At 45.9% G+C, this 21,067-nt stretch overlaps 1 protein-coding gene across 8 annotated transcripts; it reads left to right on the top strand.

The window, feature by feature from the left end:
* The first annotated feature begins 468 nt into the window (after positions 1-468).
* On the top strand, positions 469-20,602 carry NCOA5 (nuclear receptor coactivator 5). Of its 8 annotated transcripts, none has more exons than XM_056353258.1 (10): positions 548-678; positions 4,126-4,312; positions 4,868-4,975; positions 8,963-9,029; positions 12,458-12,835; positions 13,104-13,219; positions 13,347-13,473; positions 15,417-15,616; positions 17,589-17,912; positions 18,592-20,602. In XM_056353258.1, exons 2-10 carry the CDS (start codon positions 4,150-4,152, stop codon positions 19,245-19,247), a joined length of 2,139 nt encoding a protein of 712 aa, XP_056209233.1. In that variant the 5' UTR covers positions 548-678; positions 4,126-4,149; the 3' UTR covers positions 19,248-20,602. The 8 variants fall into 8 exon arrangements, with proteins under 8 accessions (XP_056209236.1, XP_056209241.1, XP_056209233.1 ...); XM_056353260.1 differs by lacking the exon at positions 548-678 and adding an exon at positions 754-1,224; XM_056353261.1 differs by lacking the exons at positions 4,126-4,312; positions 4,868-4,975 and having other exon boundaries at positions 469-678.
* Positions 20,603-21,067: the final 465 nt, after the last annotated feature.

Below are 21,067 nucleotides of genomic sequence, written 5' to 3'. Positions count from 1 at the left end.
ACCGCGTGCTCTGGATTCCCCAGCCTGCCACAGCTTCCCAAAACTGACTCACTCAAGGGCACGAAGGGTCCCGGGGGAGCCGCATGTGCAGGGGCCAGCAGGCGACGGCGGGGAGGGGATTTCTGGGCCTGGCTCCCGCGGGCCCGGCCTGGGAAGCCCCCACATCCCGGTGCACTGGCTGCACAGAAGGATGCATGTGCGGCTCCGGGCTGCAAGCACTTCCCATTTCTCCCCGTGGTCCCCATTCCCTACCCCGACCCCGGGTCCCTGCTCCCCTCCGCGGCCCCGATTCCCCGGCCAGGTCCTGGTCCCCGCGTCCCCGGTCCCCGGGTCTCCGCCCCCGTGCCGTGGTGTGCCCCGCCCCGCGCGGGGCGTGCTGGCGCCCCCCAGCGGCTCGCCCGGCTGTCCTCCGCGGGACTGCAAGTCCCAGCCTGCCGCGCGGCGGCGGCTCGCGGGGCATGCCGGGATCCAGGCGAGGCGTACAGCCCCGTGAGCCGGGCCCATGCCTCGGCAGACAAGGCGACGGGCGGTACGTCAGCGTGTCGTGCCGTAAAGCGCGACGCGTCGCTACTCCAACAGCGCTTCCCCTCCGCTTTGCGACGGCGCCGTGCGGCAGCGGCGGTTGGCGCCTTTGTCCTGGCGGGCGGCGGCCGAAGGTGGACCGGGCCCGGCGCGGCGGTAAGTCTGCGGGCTGGCGGCGGGGCCCCGCGGCTCTGGCGCGGCTTTACGCGGAGCGTTCGAATCAAAGAGTGCTACAGCAACCCTCGCGGAGGGCTGAGTCCTTCCCGGCTGCTACGCTGGGCCAGGCGTGCCCCGCGGCCTGCGGGTGGGCCGCGCCTCCGCCTCACCGCCCGGCGCTTCCGGCAGGCGGCGGCGGGGAGCGAGGGCTCGCTGGAGCCCCCCCGCGGGGGCGGCATGCTGCTTCCCGCGGCGACCTGGGGCCGGTCGGTACGTGGGGCTAACGGAGCTGAAGGCGCCGGGTCCGCAGCCGAGCACTGCAGCGGGTGATTTCGCTGTGGCGGGGAGCGCGGCCGCGGGGAGCACCTGCAGCCTGGCGTGAGAGCTGCAGCCGCCAGCCAAGCGTCGGGCATGCGGCTCTCCTCACTGCCGCTCGAGGAAGCCACAAAGGCGCTGGCCTAGGCGGGTTATAAGGGCCCCGACAGCCGTGCTTTGGGTAACCTGCCTCGCGTTCTCGCAGCAGCAGCAGCACCCTCGGGGAGGAAGGTGAAAGCGTTTTCCGTGTTAACATTTTCTCTGGGCAGCTCTGCATCTGCCTGCTGTCTAGGGCATGGGGGACCGAGGTGAGCAGGTGCTAGTGCTGCTCGAGAACGGCCTCCCTGGCCCGGGCCTGGCTTCTGGGAGTGTGGTGAGCCTGGCAGAGCTGGGCTCTTATGTCCTGAGACCCGGTGCGGGTGGGAAGCTTATTGCTCCTCAGCACCGTTCCTTTCAGTGGTGGCTGGCTGTATCTTTCCTGCCTTGCTCAGGAACTTCTTGCAGACTTCTGTGTCATGTGTCGCATGTGTCGAGTTAGTTTCAGTATTCCATTTAAGCTATGTCTTGCTTTCTGAAGCTGTAGTGCTATTAATTAACAACTTTGATTTTAAATATAAGATTTCAAGGGAAAAATGACTTTCACTAACTTTGAGAGGATTGATTGGCGTGTGAGTTGACATGGGCTGTCCTATTCTAGCAATCTGCCCAGTCTGGCAGTTGGTTTCTGCGTGGGGGATTGGCACCTTGAAGCTGCCCTGGTGTGTAGTTGGGCTCTCTGGTTGCATTCACAGAAAAAGACTTAATGTGGAAATTAGTCATTCACTGGTGTAGTGTGCCTAAAGCTGGGACACCATTCGTTTATTCTGGTCTTGTGATTACTAAATGGCCCTTAACTATGTAATCTACCAAGTAGAAGATGGTAAGAGGCAGTAAATGCTCTTATATGAAAGTTCTCCAGTAATCCAACCCATCTGAGTGTTTGGGATTTATTGCTTTGTTTTGAAAGTGACCTGCAAGTGGAAAAATATCTCCCTGTTTCTCTTCACATGGAAAGCTCTTGCACCCTCTTCCCCAGCCACCCCCTACTATCCCCACCCTTAAGAAAAAGAAAAGGGAATTTCTTACTGACTTTTATATTGAAAGTGAAACGTCCCACCAGCAAGTTATGAATCTTGTCGACGCCTGTTTGTTGTGTGTGTACATGACATGCTGAGACCATACATACAGTTGTGCTGCCTGAGCAGGTCGTTGCAGGCGCTCTGTGTCCCCATCCCTGGTAGTGCCAGGACAGCTGGATCTAACTTGGGCATCGCCTTGCTCTGAATGGGAACTTGGACTGGATGGGTCTTTCCATGTTTTGTAGCCACTTAAACATCTTGGGATACTTTCCCCTCGGCTGTTGAGAGCTTGAGCTGTACAGTAGTAGAGTAGAAATCTAGTGCTTCCATGCAGAAAAATGGGATGGGTTTTTGTACTTCCAATAGGGAAGGTAATAACTGTGTGTGTGTGTATGAACTTACAGGAGGATTGAGGCAAACATGGTAGAAGAAATTACTTTTTTGTTTGATTTTGGTTTGGGTGTTGTGGGTTTTTTTCCTCCTCCCTGTTCTGGCAGTTCAGTTCATTTTGAAAAGTATTAGTCTAGGTGTTCTCTGCCTCCTGTTCCTGCAGGGTTTCCTAAAAGGATAAGATCAATGAACTTGACATTTGTATCACTTAAAAAAAACCAAACACCCCCCCCCCCAAAAAAAAAAACCAAAACCAAAAAAGACACCCAAACCCAAAACCCAACAACAAAAAAACCCCAAAAACCACCCAAACAAAAACAAAAAACCCAAACCAACCCAAAAAAACCCCACCCCCCAAAAAAAAACCCCAAATTTTACATCTCAAAGCTAGAGTATATGTATTTTTTCATGCCTTTTAAGTGTTGTAAAAGTATTTATGTAAAATTATTTTTGGACATTTGACTTGTTTATTTGGAGACTACTTTTAAATTGTAATGCATGTAGGTTACTGTTAGGGAGGAGTTTGGTTGTCAACATTTGTGATTAACCCTAGAAGTTTCTGTTGATGTACTAGATTTCATCAGCTTTCTTTTCCCAGGTTTCTTGCATGTTATATACAGCAAACTCCCTAAACATTCACCTACAGGAATGCAGAATGAAGTATGACAACTTTATTAAATAGTTTTCAAACTTTCAAGTTCATTGTGACAGTTTCAGTGGTTTCCATTTTTTTAAGCTTTATGTAACAGTGACTTTTAAAGCAGGAAGTATGAATCCTGGGTGGGGTTTGGTAGGGTTTTTTGTTAGTTTGGTAGAGTTTATGTGGGGTTTTTGTTTGTTGGCTGTTTTTGCTGTAATTCTTTGGGTAAGTTTGTGCAGTGAATGTTGCTGACTGCTCCAGGTTTGTCTGTGATAGTATGGGTTAACAAAGTATACTTTTGCCCTGCTGGGAGAGATGAGGTAGCAGTACAGTTTACGTGGGGGTGGTTAAATTCCCAGCTGTGGACCCGCCTTCTGTGGGAGCTGACAAGGATATGCTGTTTAATAGGGATATGCGTGAGAAACTGTTCTCTGGGTGTTGGAAAGCTAAGATTTCACATTTAGTGAAGTGATCCAAGTGTGGTCACTTAAGAGCATTTAAAGAGTACTTCTGATGTCTTATTCAAAGCGGTATTGAAATATTTGGGTCCTGTTATGCAATGTTGCAATAAGTGTTTCCTTTCCACTTATTAAAATATTGCATAAACTTCAACATTCTACCAGTGGACTGAAGAAATAGATATGACAGCAATGGGTGTATTGAAAAGCTTAAAGTTAAGACGTTTTAGTGGAAAATGAGTTTTATTTGTATCTTAGTTTGGAGTTAAACCATTAAAACTTATCTGCAGAATAATTAGGTTTGCTACCTTTCTGTATTACCGAAAAGCTCAACCAAAATGCTGCGGTATACATTTTTACCAGACTTCTGTATTCCTTGTGTTAAGATTTCTCTGGAGTGAAGTTTACATCAAGCAGACCCAGTTGGCTTGTAGTCTGCAAAGCTGTTAAGTTTAATCTTGTTCCAGTTTAATTTTAATGTCATGGATTGAAATTATATGCATGGCCGTTTTTCTTTTTTGCGAAGAGTTGGATTTGGAACGAAAGCAAAATGGCTCGAGGACGCAAGAGCAATAGCATCAAACAGAGCGACTTCACTAACAGCACCAATCCTCAGGATTTAGAGAGAAGACTTTTTGTCGGCAATTTGCCCACAGACCATATGACTCGTGAAGAAATGGAAGAGATATTTTCAAAATATGGCAAAATCAGGGGTTAGTATATTATCTTATGCCTTTTTGTGGCTGGGAATTCAGTGAGAAATATCACTTTCATGCTTGTCAAATGCTATTTGATGATGATGAGAGGAGTGACTAATGCTGTTACTGAAAAGTGACCTTTTAATGATAATTTTCTCTGCCTGCATTTTCTCTGAAAAAGTGATTCCTTCAGTACAGCTGAAATGTAATGCGTACATATTAGCTATATTAAGTGTACATATTAGCTGTATTAAGCTTCTGGGGTTGCAGTGTGATGTTACAATACTTTCAAGTGACTTCATAGTCTCTTAATTAAATCTTGGTCACTTCATGGGCTGTATTTTGGTCACTGCCTTGTTCAGAGGGAAGTTGATCTACAAAATATATTTCAGAGCCTTTAAGCTCTGCTTTTTGATCCTGGGAGATTTGCTTTTTCCAGGAAACTTGCATAGTTGTTTCTGGGTAGAGCTCCTTTGCTTGTTCATCTGGTGGGGTTACGTGATGGCCTGGGTGTGGGTTAGTACTGTCCCTTAGTTGTAACTGGTCTTGCCCTGCTGTTAACTTTTCCAGCCCTCAGCATGTACCATGGCTATGGGTTCGTGCAGTATGACCGTCTAGAAGATGTCCAGGCCGCTCTGGACGGTGAGAAGGGTCGCCTTTATAAAGGGTATAGATTAGGTAAGGAAAACTGATCTGTGCTCTCCTACTGACCCCAGCATGCATTCTGGTGGAAAGAGTGCTTTTGTTTTAAAGCTCTCTGGAAAGATCACTATGTGAAACTTGCCTGGCGTTAGTCTGAAATCACTTTTACTAGGTATGTATTTACCTTCAGAGTTAATTGTTGTAAGTGCTGTGTGGTTCATGTTACTACCTAGATCTTACTTTGAGCTTATTTTTATGTGTTAGTATTTGAAAAGCTCTATTATCACGTGTAAGAAACTGTTCAACATGTAAGCCCTAGAAAGCAGTCATTGAAACTTCATGCACATAGTTTTAAAAACATTTGTAAACCAATATTGGGCTTCATCTTGACAGACTCGGAGCAATTGGTCGCAGCACTTACCAGCTTGTTAGATGAGTAATTGGATTTTTTTGCACATGTGAAATCAGTCTGTAAGTAGTGCTATAAATATGAGGTGCTTTAAAAAGGCCATTTTAATAAAGATGAAAATAATTCTGCTAAATATGCTGGGAGCAAACTTAAACAGAAATGAATGGTTAGAAATCTAATCTATTAAATGCAAGCAAAAAAAATACTTTTGAAGTAAGCCTATACTAATTTGAAGAAAGCCAGTTTGACTTAGAAAGGAATGAAAGGAGCAATAAATAATAATGTGTGGGAAGGTGTGTGTACAGTAACAAATGTGAACCTGAGGATGGAGGTGAAGGCAAATAGACAGGGTAGAAGGATACAAGAAGAAATTATGGCCAGCATTGTCCAAGTCTAGAAGCTTAAATAGGGGCAACTGTGGCTGTTTTAGAAGCTAAGGTGTCACTGTCTGGAAATGATAAAGTTTCTAACTGGAAAGGACTACCTAGTCTTCAGTTAATGTTTCTGCTGTCTGTTTTTGAAGAGGCAGAAGGTGGTTTTAATATAATTTCCATTTCAGTAGCAAAATAAAAAAGGTAAAACGGCAGCTACCAAAACTAGACCTCTCAAAATAAAAGAAAAAAACCCCAACAAATTAAATCTAACATATATGAGGCTCGGTGAAATGAAGATCTGCCTAGGCTATTAATGTTGGTTTTCCACAAGCCTTGGAAAATGAGGGAGTTTCCAGGGACCTAGCAGAGCACTGCAACGTGCCAACAGGCAGCATAAATGGGATGAGCCTGGCATCAGCCCCTGATGACAAAGGGATTCTTTTACCTGACACTCAGTGAGAAGGGAATTAATTAGTGCCAATCCAAATAAATCCTGTCACACTAGCTTATTCTTATGATGCTGCAAGCTTTATGGCTGCAAGTAGCAGTGTTGATGTAAAAGACTCCTGTAAGATGTTTGATTCGATTAAGAAACTAGAACAGTTAAAACCAACGTGAGGTTAAATGGATTTCAAATGAATCTCAGTGTAACATAGATGGAATTGCTCAGTGCTTTGAATGGTGTTCTGGAAAAATTGATTCCTGTCCATACAGTGTTTTTATAAGTGACTTGGAAAGAAAACACACAATCATGTTTTAAAAAGACAATGAAATAATGAAGGTTGAGTCACTGATGGTGAAATGATCCGCGCTTCTTCCTAACTGGATGCAGGCAGAACTGAGCTTTCAGTAAAGCCAAAAGGGAAGATTTGCACCCAGCAAGAGTGCTTTTGTCATCCGTAGCTGTGCAAAACACAGATTTGTAAGTAGGGAGGTTATGGTGCCTGCAGATTTTTGCTGCTGGAATGCTGTGTTCAGTTCTGGTATGCCTGGTTCAAAAAGGATAATATTAAATTGGAGAAGCCTCAGAAAAACCTGAAGAAGGCTTAAAGAGTTGAAGAACAAGCCCTAGCAAAAGCCTCAAGATAAAGTAGTGATGTGATCTGTGTGTTACAGGCAGAACTGGAAGTAAGTGAGTTATAATCTAGTAGGCATAGGTGTGATAAGTTGTTAAACGGAAATAGTTTTCTTTAAAAGCAAAGTATTTCATTGGTGGAATAAATTATTGGAGCTTTGGTGGTTTCTGTGCTCTGAAGACTTTAAAATTGGAATTGGATGTTTTGCTAAAAGATAAGCTCTAGTTCAAGGCCACTGCTGCACTTGACGTAGGAATGTGATTCAAGAAACTTGTCGCCTGTGTTTATTCAGGTTACACTGTATGATTGTAGTGGCCCTGTCATCTCAAAATCCTATGGGACAGAAGACACTTTTTTTTTTTTTTCCTCGGAAGGTTTGTCAGTGTTCAAATACTTAACCTGTAAATGCTGTTGGCATTAAATAAAATGTTGGTAAATCTGTTCATTTTGCACAAGAGAAGGATCCCTGTCAAAGGTGTTTTTTCTTCTATTAAAATATTTTTGTTCAGATTTAAATACATTTTTTTATTTGAAAGAAGTGTATGGTATTGAGTGTAAAAATCGTAATAGGTTTCTGCAATGACATCTTAAAACAGAAAATAAAAAAATCTTAAACCAAAGAAAGCAGGTAGTGTCTTGCTTAAAGATAACACTTTAAGGGGGAAAAAATTCTTAACTAAAAAATAAATGCAAGGAGAACAGTTGCTTCAGTTACACAGTCTGAGTATTAAATATAATTGCTAATAACACAAAGTAAAAGGCTTTGGGAGACTTTAACTCCAGTGTTACATTACACTAATTCTTCCACAAATGCATAGAAGTGTTTTCATATCTTCAATGAGTAAAACTATGTAGGGAATAAATGTCCATCAAATTTAGTTTGTGACAGTAGACAATGCAGCTGCATTTGGTCCTGGGGAGACTGCTTTGTGGTCCTGTGAATGTTGTTGTGCTGCATTTGTAGTTAATGTTCAGATTGCACTTGCTTCTCTCCCCCCACAAATAGAGAACATGCTGCTTTGTGATTGACAACAAGAACGAAAATTAGAACTCATCTCTTAATTCTAATTTTATTCTTGAAAGTAATGAAGAGTAGCTTGGGAAGTTACAGAAGATGTTAAGACTTGAATCTGCCTAAAGATGTTGTGGCATGTTTATTCTCTTGCAGGAGCTCTGAAATTAATTAATGTAAATAACTAATAAGAAATCTTAATTGTTGATAGATTCTCAGGGAGCAGATAGGACCCAAGGTTTTTTTGTTCTTTCCTTAAAAGGCGCTCAGAGTAAAACATCCGAAGTCATTTCTGTTTGTTCTTGCCCCCCTCCAGTACATTATTTCATCTTCAATCAGCTGTTACGGAAGGCTTTGTTTCTTCACAGTAGAACAATATGGGTCCCTGCCAGTTCTGGGCAACTTCGCTTTTTCTGGTTGAGGACAAGACTGTTTCTTCAGCTCTCTTACTTCTTTGTATTTCACTTCATGGTGTTTTTCATGGAGATGCTCAGAAGCCAACCAGTTTTCAAATTTCTGATCTGTTGCATCAGTTTGCATCATGTTAACAGTGGTGTTTTGAATGCACCATGTTGACTGCATAAGGAGCTGGTGCTTCAGGCCTCTTGGATCCCATTTCCTCAGTGGTGGAGGCTGTACAACTTAAAGCTGCAGCAGTCCATTGGAAGGCAGTTGCATGTGCCACTTGAGAACCCTTGGATTATTTTCAACAAGGGTAGCGGCATGCTCCATTGAACAGGACTGGCTGTGAACTTAAGACTGTGCTGGCCATAAGTTTCCTTTCTCGGAGGTTTTCAGACTCTGCTTTTTCTCCTAGAGTCCATGAGTCGCTTTCTGCTTGCTCATAGACTGCAGAAGAAAGAGGTTCTCTTATGGAATGAAGAGTCTGGATGTAGGCCTGAATGTAAAAGGTTAAAACTTCTCCCAAGCTGTCCACCCTATTTTGAAGTGAGAGAAATCCATGAAAATTTCATTACATTGTACTATCTAAACTTAATAAAAAAATTGTCAAAGTGACAATGTCTCTCTGCTGAATGGATTTTCTTGCACCATCTGGATGTTGTTGAGCTTAAGTTGCTTTCATTTGAATTGTGCTGATGATCTTTTTTTTGTTCCATAGCATTGAACAGATGGGTTGATTATTCTTTACAGATATTAATAAAGCAGTGGAAAGAAGAAATATGAATAAGGCTTCATCAAGGTCCAGTCCGGCACGAAGGTAAAGTACCTGGAAGCAGTGAGTTATACTAGGAAGGTCAGGCTTTTTAGGGCATGAGCCCAGTGGCCTGTGCTAAATGTCTGTGTCTCTTCCCTACTGCCACCTCCCCAAACGGAGATGCTCAAGCAAGACAGTCAGGATGTGACTGCTCCACCTCTAAGAGCCCTTCTGGCGCTGACATCCCAGGCGGCACAAGGGAAACCTCGTGTCTGCTGCTGTTACTACAGCTAGGCATTGTTTTGCAGCACAGGTTGTAAGAGACTTGTGAGGAAGAATACACTTGATGTCTGCTCCTGCCTCAAATATAGAAGCCAAGGCCCACCTAGAGAATGCTGAGGGGCTGCAGCGTTCCCAGTGCTGTGCTGCAGAGGACTTCGGGATCTTGTGTCCTCTGATGTCAAAAGCTTCCAGTGCTGAAACGAGACTGGAAAAGAGCAAGTGAGCGAAGCACAAGACAGCACACACGTCTCTGTTGCACTGTCCCGTCTGCATGTGTGCTTGCTCTGTCAGTACCTGGAACCGGTCCCCTTCTGTGCAGCCTCTCCTGGTTTCCCACCCCTTGGCAGGCACAGCGTGTGCAGCTCCTGCACGTCCTCTGTGTGTGAAGTCACAGGCAAGTGGAGAACACATGGACTGTCCTGTCACAGGAGGATGACTTCAGTTTCCTTTCCATGGTGTTACTAGGGAGCACACAAAGGCATGCTGCGGTTATAGTTTGGTATAAGGTGTGCATCATCTATGCCTGTACTCTAAAGCTTTCCATACAAAGGAGTGTTGCTTGTTGGACTCTGAGGTAATCAAGCTCTCACGTGTCTGGTGTGCTCTACTACTGACCTGTTGTATCACCAAAAATGAGGGAAAAGTCACTAGCAAGACATCTACCACCAAAAAAAGGGAGAATGAGTAGCTGCAATTCTTGGCACCATCTAGGTCTTTTGCATGTGTTGCACTTACCCTGCATAGGGCCAGATGCACTTGCAGAGGCCAGTGTGTAGGTATCAGGCCCAGGGAATGCTTTGGGCACACAGCTGGGAGTTCATGTTACAGATGTGGCAAGCCTTGGGCCTGGGCTCTGGCAGGCATGCTTGGTGCTGACATGAGGATCCCAAGAATACTGCAAGTACGTGGGCAGCAGGCACTGGTGCCGTGTCTTTGGCCTCAGTGGCACTGCAGGTACATAAGGCTGAAGGTGCTGGGCAGCACTGTGGGCGTGAGAGGCAGGCACCATGGGCATTGGGTCCTGTGTCATCCTGCATGGATGCAAGAACAGGTGCCAGTGTCACTTGCCCTAAGGAGCACTGGAGGGGCATCGGCCACGGGCAGCAGTGCTGTGGTGCTGGACTGACTCCACAGCTGCCGAAGGCTTTGGTGCCGCTGTGACAGGCACTGGATCCCAGCTGGCACTGCAGATGCTGCAGCCATCCCATGTCACTAGCACCAGCTCCCAAGCAGCACTGTGGGTGCAGTTGGGAATGAGGTCATGGGCATCGAGTCCTGGGCACGGCTGTGGATAACAGACTCTGGACCATGCTGCAGGCCTGTGAAAGACAGCTGCTGATGCCAGTGTGTAGAGTCCCACACTGCGCCACAGGTGACGGTGCTGGGCCAGCGCTACTGAGTCCCGAGCAGATGTGGGCAGCGATGCTGATGCTGCAAGAGCTGGACTGTGGCGAGAGGCGTGGAAGCAGAAGGCTGCTGTGCCTTCGTGCTGCTGCCTCTCCACAAGCAGCGGGGCAGCAATGCAGGTGCAAGAGCAGAGAGGACCCGCGCCACGTCTTTACTTCTGTTGCAGTTGTGCATTGTTCATTCTGCATCTTTTGTCTCTGCGGATAATGAATGTGGCCTGTTCTGGTCACCCCCAACACCAGCTGGAATAAATGTCATATACCAAACAATTACACTGCATCTGGCTGTTTTGCTATATAGTCCTACAGCTACAGAGAGATCAGTTACTCAATACCTATTAGAGCAAATCAGACGTTTCCCCTGAGCTTCTGCCATCGTTCATTGTAGGTTGGGGGGAAGGGGGTGATGACTTGTCTTTCATGGGATGTGGTTTCCATACAGATCACAAAAAGCAGATTTGTGTGTCCCAGAGGCTGAGGGAGTTTACCCTTGTTTGTGTGCAAATACAGTGTTTCTTTTACAGGAGGAGGCTATATATGCTCTTGATGGAAACTCTGTAGTTTGTCCCAAGATCTGTTTTGTATCTGACATAAAAATAGAGAATGCCAGTGCTCCTGTGTGTCCCCCAGCACAGCTGGGTGTCTAACCACTGAAGTCCATTGCAGACTGCACATCCGTCTGGTTACTGTCTGCCCTACCTGACCCTGGACTTGGGCACATCTGACTTGCTGCTCCCACTGTTCTCTCTGTAGTGGAAGCAGACTTGTGTTCTGATTGTCTTTCGTAAACTAGATTAGACTGGTAGAGAACTCAAAAGTCTGTCAAGTTTTGGAAATAAAAAGATTCAAAAAGCCGGGTTTTTTTCCTGATGTTTGTCAGTATCTTGGGGAAAGACTATGCTGAACACATGAAGCTCACTAGTTTCTCTGCAAGATTTTTTTTTGTTTGGCTTAGACTACAGTGAATTATGTTTTTTTTTCTGGAAAAGAAAATATGACCTGGAAAAAACCCTACTGTTCTGGGAAAAGACAAAGACTGGAACGTTATTCTTCCTTCACTCTGAAGATGTTGCAGTACAAGGTCTGAATGAGACGGATCATTCAGATATGACAGAGAAGCCTATTGCTGCTGAGGATGCAGTGGTGGTTGGGTTTAGTACCCTCTTAATGTGGGGCATCATAAACATAAGACTGTCTTTCTATGGAAACTATGCCTTCAAATCCAGGACACAGCGGTAACTATCGTTGCTTTCTACTAGCAGCACAAACCCAAGCACAACGTGGAACCTACAGTGTCTTTGGTCACAACAAGCTCCTTTTTTAATCATGTGCAAATAACAAATTATTTCAGGTATTCTGCTGTCATTGACTAACGAATTTAATGGATCCCTTGAATGCTCCTGGCTATTGCATATTTGTGGGTATTAGGCTACAACACCTTGAATTGTCTCAAAGGATTTGCAAAAACATGTTTGATAGATGATCTGTGCTGACATTGGAGGCCTTGAAATGGTCGTTTCTGAGGTGCCTGTTCGCTTCTTCCACAGGTGCTCTACACTTTTAGTGATGCTCCATTAAGGAGCTTTCTGGGTCTTGTTTGGCTATGATAAACGTTAGAGTTAAGAAGCTTCTCCAGGCTGCTTCAACAAATATGTTTTATGGGCAATTCTTGCTGTTTTGGGATAGGAGGGAGGAGTCAGCTGCTGAGAGAAGGGCCGCTGTGGCACCTCAGGTAAGAGATCTGGGGGTAACTGTGCTTGTGCCGTTAGCAGTCTAATGGAATTTCCCTGGTGTTTTCCTCAGAGAGCCATACACTTACGGGGATGGCCGAGATGCCAGACGTGACCGCTCCCCGCTTCGGGGGAGCCCACGGAGAGACCCCAGAGATGGCAGGGATGGTAGAAATGGGCGAGATTCCAGAGACACTCGAGACATTCGAGCCAGAGACATGCGTGATGCCAGAGATCACAGGGACCCACGGGACCTGCGAGACCCACGGGATATCAGGGATCCAAGAGACTTGCGGGACCCCCGTGATGTTAGAGATCTTCGTGACCCACGGGAGCCGCTGTATGATCGATACAGGGATCCACGGGATATGAGAAATCCACGAGATGTGAGGGATCCACGGGATATGAGAGATCCACGGGATATGAGAGACCCTCGGGACCCTTTGTACAGGTAATCTCCATGGGACTGTATTTGCCGATGTGTTTTTATGGCATTCCTGCCTCAATGGCTGTACTGGTTTGGGTGGTGTCAGGCTTTTAAGACACGGAAATTGGTCTGGCTGGGGACAGTTGGGTGCCTGCTTTGTGTCTCACGGGGAGCAGGTGGGTACTTCAGAAATTAAACTTGAGGAAGGTCAGTGTGTGATGCGTTGGCCAAAGTTACTGCCTGAGATTGTACTGGAGCACAGAAATCCTTGCTGTTTTTGTAAATGTTGCAGACGAGATGAAGCTTATGACCGTTACCTTCGCCTGGAAGACTACTATCGGCGGAAGGATGACTCTTACTATGACCGTTATAAAGAGCATTTTGATAGAGCACCGGTGAATTCAGAAGGTGAGTACCTGTAATGTTTTAACGGGCAGATCCACATCCTCCCAGAGGAGATGCCTGCATTGCGTCTGTGGCACTTCGAGCAGATACAAAGGGCATTCTTTGTTCCTTCCCTGTGGCATGCTTTCAGACCGTGTGAAGCGCGAGGAGCGGCGCCGAGAGGAGCTGTATCGTCAGTACTATGAGGAAATCAAGAGACGTTTTGATGCAGAGAGACCTGTGGATTGTTCTGTGATAGTGGTGAATAAACAGACAAAGTAAGAAAATAGTTATGACCAGTTTTATTATTGCATGGTAAAAGAAAATGGAATTAAACTTATTCCTGCTTTGAGGCCGTTTGCCTTTCAGGTTCCTCTTGAGGAACACGGCTTTAGAGCCCTCAGAAAGCTACAGCTCCTGTTGCTGTTCTGGGAGTATGTGTTGATGAGATGGAGAAATGTATCGTGTGCTTTACTTTCGTTTCCTTGTCACTTATCACTGTAACTTCTCCTGATACTTTTCTACCTATTCTTCATATCAGCCTACTGTCATGACAGGTTATATTGTCCTGTACTTGTTATTCATGGGTTGAATGATACGGAACTTACTAATACGTGCCAACCATCAAATAGTACAGAGCAGTTGTCAGGGCAGAGTCGTGGGGGTGTTTGTTTCAGAGCTCCTGTCAGTTTGGTTACTAGGCCAGATACCAGTCATTGCCATAATCCAACGCACAAGAAATATAAAGTCACTGCTGAAAGTAGTCACGAACAGAATCAAAAGCCTGTATGAGTAGTAACCAGAGCGATCTCATGTGGCAGTCTGAAGGTAACAGTGTGGGTACTGTGTTGGGAACAGGGGGACACACCTATGCCTGGTACAGTGGGAGAGGTGTTATAATGATGGCACCAGTCTGATGTCTGTATCTTTAGAAATAAATTCATTGAAGATTAGCAAATATGTCAGCAAACCATAGATCTGGCTTGGAGTCTGAAGAAAATGTTTGTTGAGGGGAAGTTTAAAGCTGTCTCCTTAGCCCTTTGTAAAAAAGATCAAGAGTCACTTTTATTTAACTTAGCTAATATCTGAGGCAGAAAGAGCTAGTGTGATCTCATGGTGGAAGACAGAACAGGAAATTGGAACAAGGAAAGCAGTGAAACTAGAAATAAACTTCTGTGGTTTGCTTTTAATGGAGTTGATTACCTATTGGAACAAATCTCAAAAGGAAATTTTAGATTCTTTATCGCGTGGTCTTTGCAAGATATTCTCATAGACCAACAGTTACTGTGCTTGGTACAGGGAGAATTTTTTTGTGCAAGAAGATCAGCTTAATATCCTAAGAATCGTTTTTGTCTAACAGCTACAGACCTTAAGACCTGGAACATGTTAATAAATCTTGGGTATTGAAGCATTGATGTCACCTACTATAGACCTGTTGAAAGATGACTCCTGAGTGACTTAGATACACGATCCTGTGTATCTAAGGAATCCTGAAAAAGACAGTTGGCAAGGGGTAACAGTTTTAGTCACCATTATAATGTTTGCATCCAAAGACAATGAATTGAGTCTCTTTCAAAAGGTGTGGGTGCACACAGACTGAATTTCTCAGGATGCATATGCAGTCAGTATTGCGGTTTTGGTACTGAGTAGAATAAGCTTAAAAAAAAGTCTTGAAAATTTTAAGCTCAGCCACGTAAACTGTGGTTTGTCCTGGGAATGGGAAGTCTGCAGGACAGTAGATTACAGGAGCAGTGGATCCATAGATGCTGTGTTGATACTGGGTTAGAGCAGTATCAATAGTAGAATGAAAGAGCAAGACAATAAGGAGTAAGGCGTGTTTGAACAGTTAAGGTACTGAGCGGAACACAAGTATCCGGCTTCTGTAGGTTGGCTGCTCTGCTGCGTACCCCTTAAATCTCTGCAAGCATAAATTGCCTCACGTAATGAGTTCAGTGTAAACAAATTTGTAATAGTGTAAATCCCTTTGCAAACACTTGATTTGTAATTTGTTTCAGTTAAACTGAAATGACTGATTCAGATAAAAAATAAGGGCTTTTATATTATTGTAATGAGATTGCTTTAATACTGTCCTGTTAAACATTATGAAGCTTGGCAAGCCATCAGAAAAGCGAATCTGAGATGATGAAGAGGGTGAATGTGCCAGGGTTTCTGTTTCTGTATGTGACTGACTTGTTAAACTGCTGGCTTTGCTTTGTGGTAGGGAGTACGCGGAGTCAGTGGGGCGGAAGGTGCGGGATCTGGGCATGGTAGTGGACCTGATCTTCCTCAACACAGAGATGTCACTGACGCAAGCCCTGGACGATGTGAGCAGAGGAGGGTCTCCTTTTGCCATTGTCATCACCCAGCAGCATCAAGTTCACCGCTCTTGCACTGTTAACATCATGTTTGGCACCCCACAAGGTACTAAGGTCTTAGTAGGCTGTGTAGCTGTGTGGCCACTTTGAACCACTCAAAGTGCTGCCTTAGAACACTTGTCTTTCAACCAGAATCGCACAGGACAAAGTTCATCCTTGCTGTGACAGAAGAAGTTATTAATGACTTGACACCATCTCATAAATGTGAATATCATTATTTACAAGCTTCTGTAATACTCTGTTTGTCCCTTGTCAAAAGGATTGTCTAATTTCTGCCAAGAGGGAATCTCGGCTGCATTCTCAGCACCTAACGTCACCTGCCGTTGCATCTCAGGGCGAGTCATGAACCCCAGCTCTAGAAATTACTGCATTGCCTTGGTAGATTTCTGAGTAATACCAGCCCAACCTCAGTTTATCACTTTTTGCTCTCCAAGAGAGTGTGTTTGGAATGTGACAAATTACAGGGCGGATTTTAAAACCAAATGTGATTTAAGGAAGACAGAATAAGGATAGTGTATTTGGTCAAGGTAAAGATCTGATCAGGAAACTGGGAATATAGAACTGTAAAGTGATTGGGTATACATTTTTAGCGCCATTTACACTTGTTGCATTACTTTCCATCTCAGGGTTGACAAGGTCGTTGTGAGTGTGAGGGTGGGGTGGATGTAGGTGTTAAAAAGTCTTGTCAGAATGTGATCTCAGAAAGCAGCCTTTTGCTCTGATCATAGGCCTGTTCACTTCTTCTACACAGGTGGCTTGTTTGACTGCAGTTGAGCTTTCAAAGGTTATTTCTACCCTATCGTGTTCTTGAGTAATGTTTTTCTGAGGTTCATCTGGGAGAGTAAACTTCTGAATGCAGTCACTGGGGTTTGTGTGCTTACTGACTGAAATGCAGATGTGGTAGAAGGGTTCCCTTTCCCTCATTTCCTGCAGAAATACAGCTCACACACACTTACCCTGGGCTTTCTACTGCCCTTGGTTTTAACTCTTAACTCCTCCATCATCCCACCAAAGCTTCTCTTCTTTACTGGATCTAACAGTGTATCAGATCTGATAAGAACCCCAGTCATAAGCTCATCCACAGCTCCTTCTAGAGATGAAATATGCTCATTTGAACCACACGCGGCCAGCTTTCCATTCATGTTAGTTTCAGGGAACTCTTTCCACACCTTGTTCAAAGTGTCATGTTGAAGTGAAGCCCAGTTCCCTGTTAGGAGGAAAAGGGTGGCAAGATTTGATGTTCTGCAGATGTGAAAAGTGCCCAGAGCTTTGGGCACCTTTTGGAAGGTAAAGGCTCTTTTGGTCTCCTTACTTAAGCCTGTGTTCAGGGGAATGCTTGTGTGTGTGCGCTTTGTGAGGTGGAAATAATGTCCTCAAAAACTTTAAAAGGCAACTGCAAAAAAAACCCCAAATCCAAACTACTTTGGAATTGACCTTTATTCATTGTATTATGGAGGAATGTGATTGCTGCTTATTATAGTAAACATAAGCAGCAATGTGACATTGAGCCAGTGCTTTCCTTTCTGTCTCCTGCATAAGCACGTGCTGTATTAAGGCATTGGCAGTACAGAACCAAGAAATATTCCCATCACTGTCCCCCTCTGGGAAGCTTTAGCAGCCTTCAGAGGGCAAATTCTGGACCTGTCCAAGGGTTTAGCAGTAGCATAGCTGGAACTGTCTCTTCTTGGAGCACAGGGGATTTATGTGAGAGGTAGAGGGAGCTGCTTTCCCTTTTATTTTGGTGAGAGACAAGAAAGACATTTTGTGGGCTGATTTGGTATCTTCTCAGAGCCCTCAGCGGTGGAAGAAAAGGATGGCCTTGCTAGGGGATGGCCTTGAGCTTCTGTTGTCTTAGGAAATTGAGCTGTTCCTCTGTGTCTAGGAAGCTTCCCAAGTCTATGCTTGCAATCCCAGAGTGGTGCCTGCCTGCTGAATGAGATGTGCTGGTGTGCGACAGGCAAGGCACCTCCTGTTAACATCGCTTTGGTTTACTTAAAACGTTTCTTTTCCTCGTGCAGAACACCGCAACATGCCCCAGGCTGATGCCATGGTGCTGGTGGCAAGGAATTACGAGCGCTACAAAACTGAGTCACGGGAGAAGGAGCGCGAGGAAATTGCCCGGCAGGCTGCCAAGATGGCAGATGAAGCTGTTCTGCAGGAGCGGGAGCGCCCACCCCCCACGGAGGAGGGTGTCAGAGGAGGTCACCCTCCAGGGATTCAGACTCTCTTGAACCTGCTGGCAGACAATCGCTATCTGACTGCTGAGGAGACTGATAAAGTAATTAATTACTTGAGAGACCGGAAGGAGCGGTTACTGAGGGGAAACACTGATTCTCTGCAGGGTAAGTTTCTCAGCCCCAGACAAGGCTATTAATCATGTGGTTTGGGGGCCGTCTGAGCTGGGACAGGAGAGCAGTCCTGGGATTGCAGAGGAGTCCCAGCACTGTAACTTCCTCACAGAGTGCCTCATTTTATTGAGATGGACGTATCCTTGGGAGTCCTGAGGTGATTCACATCTTTCAGATGAAAGAACTTTTATACTGGATTCTCTCAGGGACACCACAGGACTGCTGTAACTGGTTTGCCTGCTACACGAAGGGCAACGGTTCTGCTGAGTGGTTTGGGTTCCCCAGAGCTGTGCAGCTTTCCTTTTCAGAGAGAGTGGGTGTTCATTGGTGCTTGTGTCTTTGGTAGCTGGTGCATCTTCACATTGCAGTGCAGTGTGGTCTCCCTGTATGGTCTTAGTATAGTTTTGGGTCAGTGGTTTTGAGGGAGTAGGGGACCAAACAGTGCAGTACGCTGACTGGGCTTTCTTGGAGACCCACACTTTTGGAATAGGCACTATTTTACTTTGGATTTCTTTTTCTAATGGCATATAAGCCACCTGGAAAGTGCAGTGGTAGCACTAGCAGCTGAACTTATGAAGCACATGCCTGACCCCTACTCAGTTTCACTAGTTTTCTTTAGGTGCCCCCTCAAGGGCATTTGCAGAGCTTTAACCCTCTTTCCTTTCTTTCCCAGCACCCATGGCAAGACAGTCTTTGGGGGCACCTTCAGGATCATCTCTGGGTAGTCAGTCCAGCCTTCCAAGCTCTCAGGCTCATCAGGGTTCACAGCCTCTGGTCTCTGCTCCTTCTGTTCCAGTGTCCTCTTCTAATCCTCAGCAGGAGCTTCAAGCAAAAATCCTCAGTCTCTTCAATAGCGGGGCAGCAGCGGCAGCAGCTGCTGTAGCAAACAGCAGTTCTGCAGCCTCTGCGGGCACTTCAGGTGGCACTCCAAACCAGAACTTCGCTAACATGGCTAGTAGTCAGGCCCGGTCAGCACAGATGAGTGCTGGAAATTTAAACCAGGCTCAACAGAGATTGCAGTCTCCAAGCGCGCAGCTTCCTGCTGTCCAAGGTCCTTCAAGAAATGCAGGTCCAAGACCTGGAGCTCCTCCACAAGCTCAGTCGCTCTATGGTCAGCACCAAAATCGCCTCCCTGTGCCTGGCAACGTACCTGCTCAAAGGCCAGTATCTTCTGGTATCAACTTTGACAACCCCAGTGTACAGAAAGCTTTGGACACCCTTATCCAGAGTGGTCCTGCACTCTCCCACCTAGTGAGCCAAACCGTGGCCCAGGGGCGAGCAGGGTCCTCAGCCCAGCAACCTATGGGTTCCTACCAACGACACTATTAAAGCTGAGCTGTGAGGCCCTTTCCCCTTCCCTTTTGCCATTCCATACTTATAGCTGTTTAAAGAGTCTCCTGTCCTTGACACGGGACAAATGCCCCTGGATATGCATGTCCTCTCCACTTCGGTGAGAGTGTACCCCAGTGGCATTGCTGCTGACTGTTGCTAGTGCTGCCCTTCCTCACCTCGGTCTGGTTAGCAGTGTTTGGAAAAGTATACTTTCTTTTCTTAATGGCACGATGTGCTAACAGCCACTTTGGATAATTGGTTGTTTCGTCCAGTCCCAGAAGCTGCTGCAGTGACAGTCCTTCTGCGTTTTCCTTACTCCCAGTAGCTGGTGCATCTTCACATTGCAGTGCAGTCTGGTCTCAGTGGATGGTCTTAGTATAGTTTTGGGTCAGTGGTGTTGAGGAAATAGGAGGCTGAACAGAGCGGTACGCTGACTTGGGCCTTCTTGGAGATCCACCTTTTTGGAATGGGCACTATTTTTCTTTGGATTTCTTTTTTTAATGGCATATAAGCCAGTTGGAAAGTACAGTGGTAGCACTAGCAGCTGAACTCATGAGACACATGCCTGACCACTACTCAGTAACCCAGGACTGTGCATTTGGTCCTTCTATAGCTGGACTGTCATGTCCTGGCAGAGTGAGGCAGACAAATGCTCTGCACCTTGCCCACCTCACAGAAACTGGCAGCTTTGGTCTGAGTACTGTGGCAGATCTGAAACACAAGAGCTTCCAGCCAAGGCAGAGATTTCAAATGGTCTGTCAATTTTCTACACCAAGTTGTCAGTATTAAGATTGATCTGTCGAATTTGGCATATAAATTTCCTTTTGTTACAATCTTGCTTTGGGACGGTTGGTTACTACAACCCAACAGCTCAGCCGCAGCCACACTGATAGGCTGCTGGCCCTCCCTTGGGAACACCTGCAGCCGGTTACCAGGTGGTGAACATCTGCTCCCTGAAACTTCATCTCACTGTTGGTTGGTGTTTTGTCCATCTAAGGTGGAGAGGCAATGCCAAGATGCAATACCATAATTTTACACATTTTTTTCAACATTTTGGTAGCTGCAGTGGACAGTTGAGAGGAAAATCGGGCAGTGATTCTTCACCGTGTTTTTAACCAGCAACACATTTTGATACCAGAACACAGAACATCTCGTAGCTGTGTGGTCCTCCCAATCACAGCCACCTTAGAGTCTGTAGGCTTCCTGCAGAGAACCGAAAGAAACTAAGAAAGCAGTGTTCTTGGAGCAGAGGATTTTCTTTGTCCCAGGTGGTTTGTGTTGTAACATTTTTTTTTTCTTTCTCTGTGCTGTTAACGAGGACATTACTTTCTAATAAAAAGGCAGGAAAAACGTTTTGTTGCATTTCTGACACTTGACAGCTTGAGTACTACTGAAATAGATTATTCCACTGTGTTTGCCGTTACTCTCTGCTTTCAGATAAGGTGTCAGACCCACTGTGAGAACACTGTAGTCCTCGCAGTTTATAACACTTGAAGTACCTCACAGATACTTACTCTCACCCAGTGGACTTGGGTGATCTCGGGTGGAGCAGCCCCCGCACCCGTTCCAGGACCCGCATGCTGGAGCGGTGTGCGGTGGGGCTGGCGCAGGGGGTCGGCAGCCTCTCCGGCTGCTGCTGGTGAGTGCACTTGGGCCAGCGGTGAGCTGATGTCTGCCGCTGTTGCTGTTAATTGTATGGCTGCTCTCTGAAGTTAGACCTACACATCCCTGTGCATTTAGCACTGGCCTGTCTTGACCTCGTGCTGCCATTACTACACAACCTGACGTTGGATGGAAGCATGTCTGTCTGCTGTCTT

Source organism: Falco biarmicus, chromosome 10 (genome assembly GCF_023638135.1).
Source record: "Falco biarmicus isolate bFalBia1 chromosome 10, bFalBia1.pri, whole genome shotgun sequence".
NCBI lineage: Eukaryota > Metazoa > Chordata > Aves > Falconiformes > Falconidae > Falco > Falco biarmicus.
This window is presented reverse-complemented; position numbering and strand designations above follow the sequence as displayed.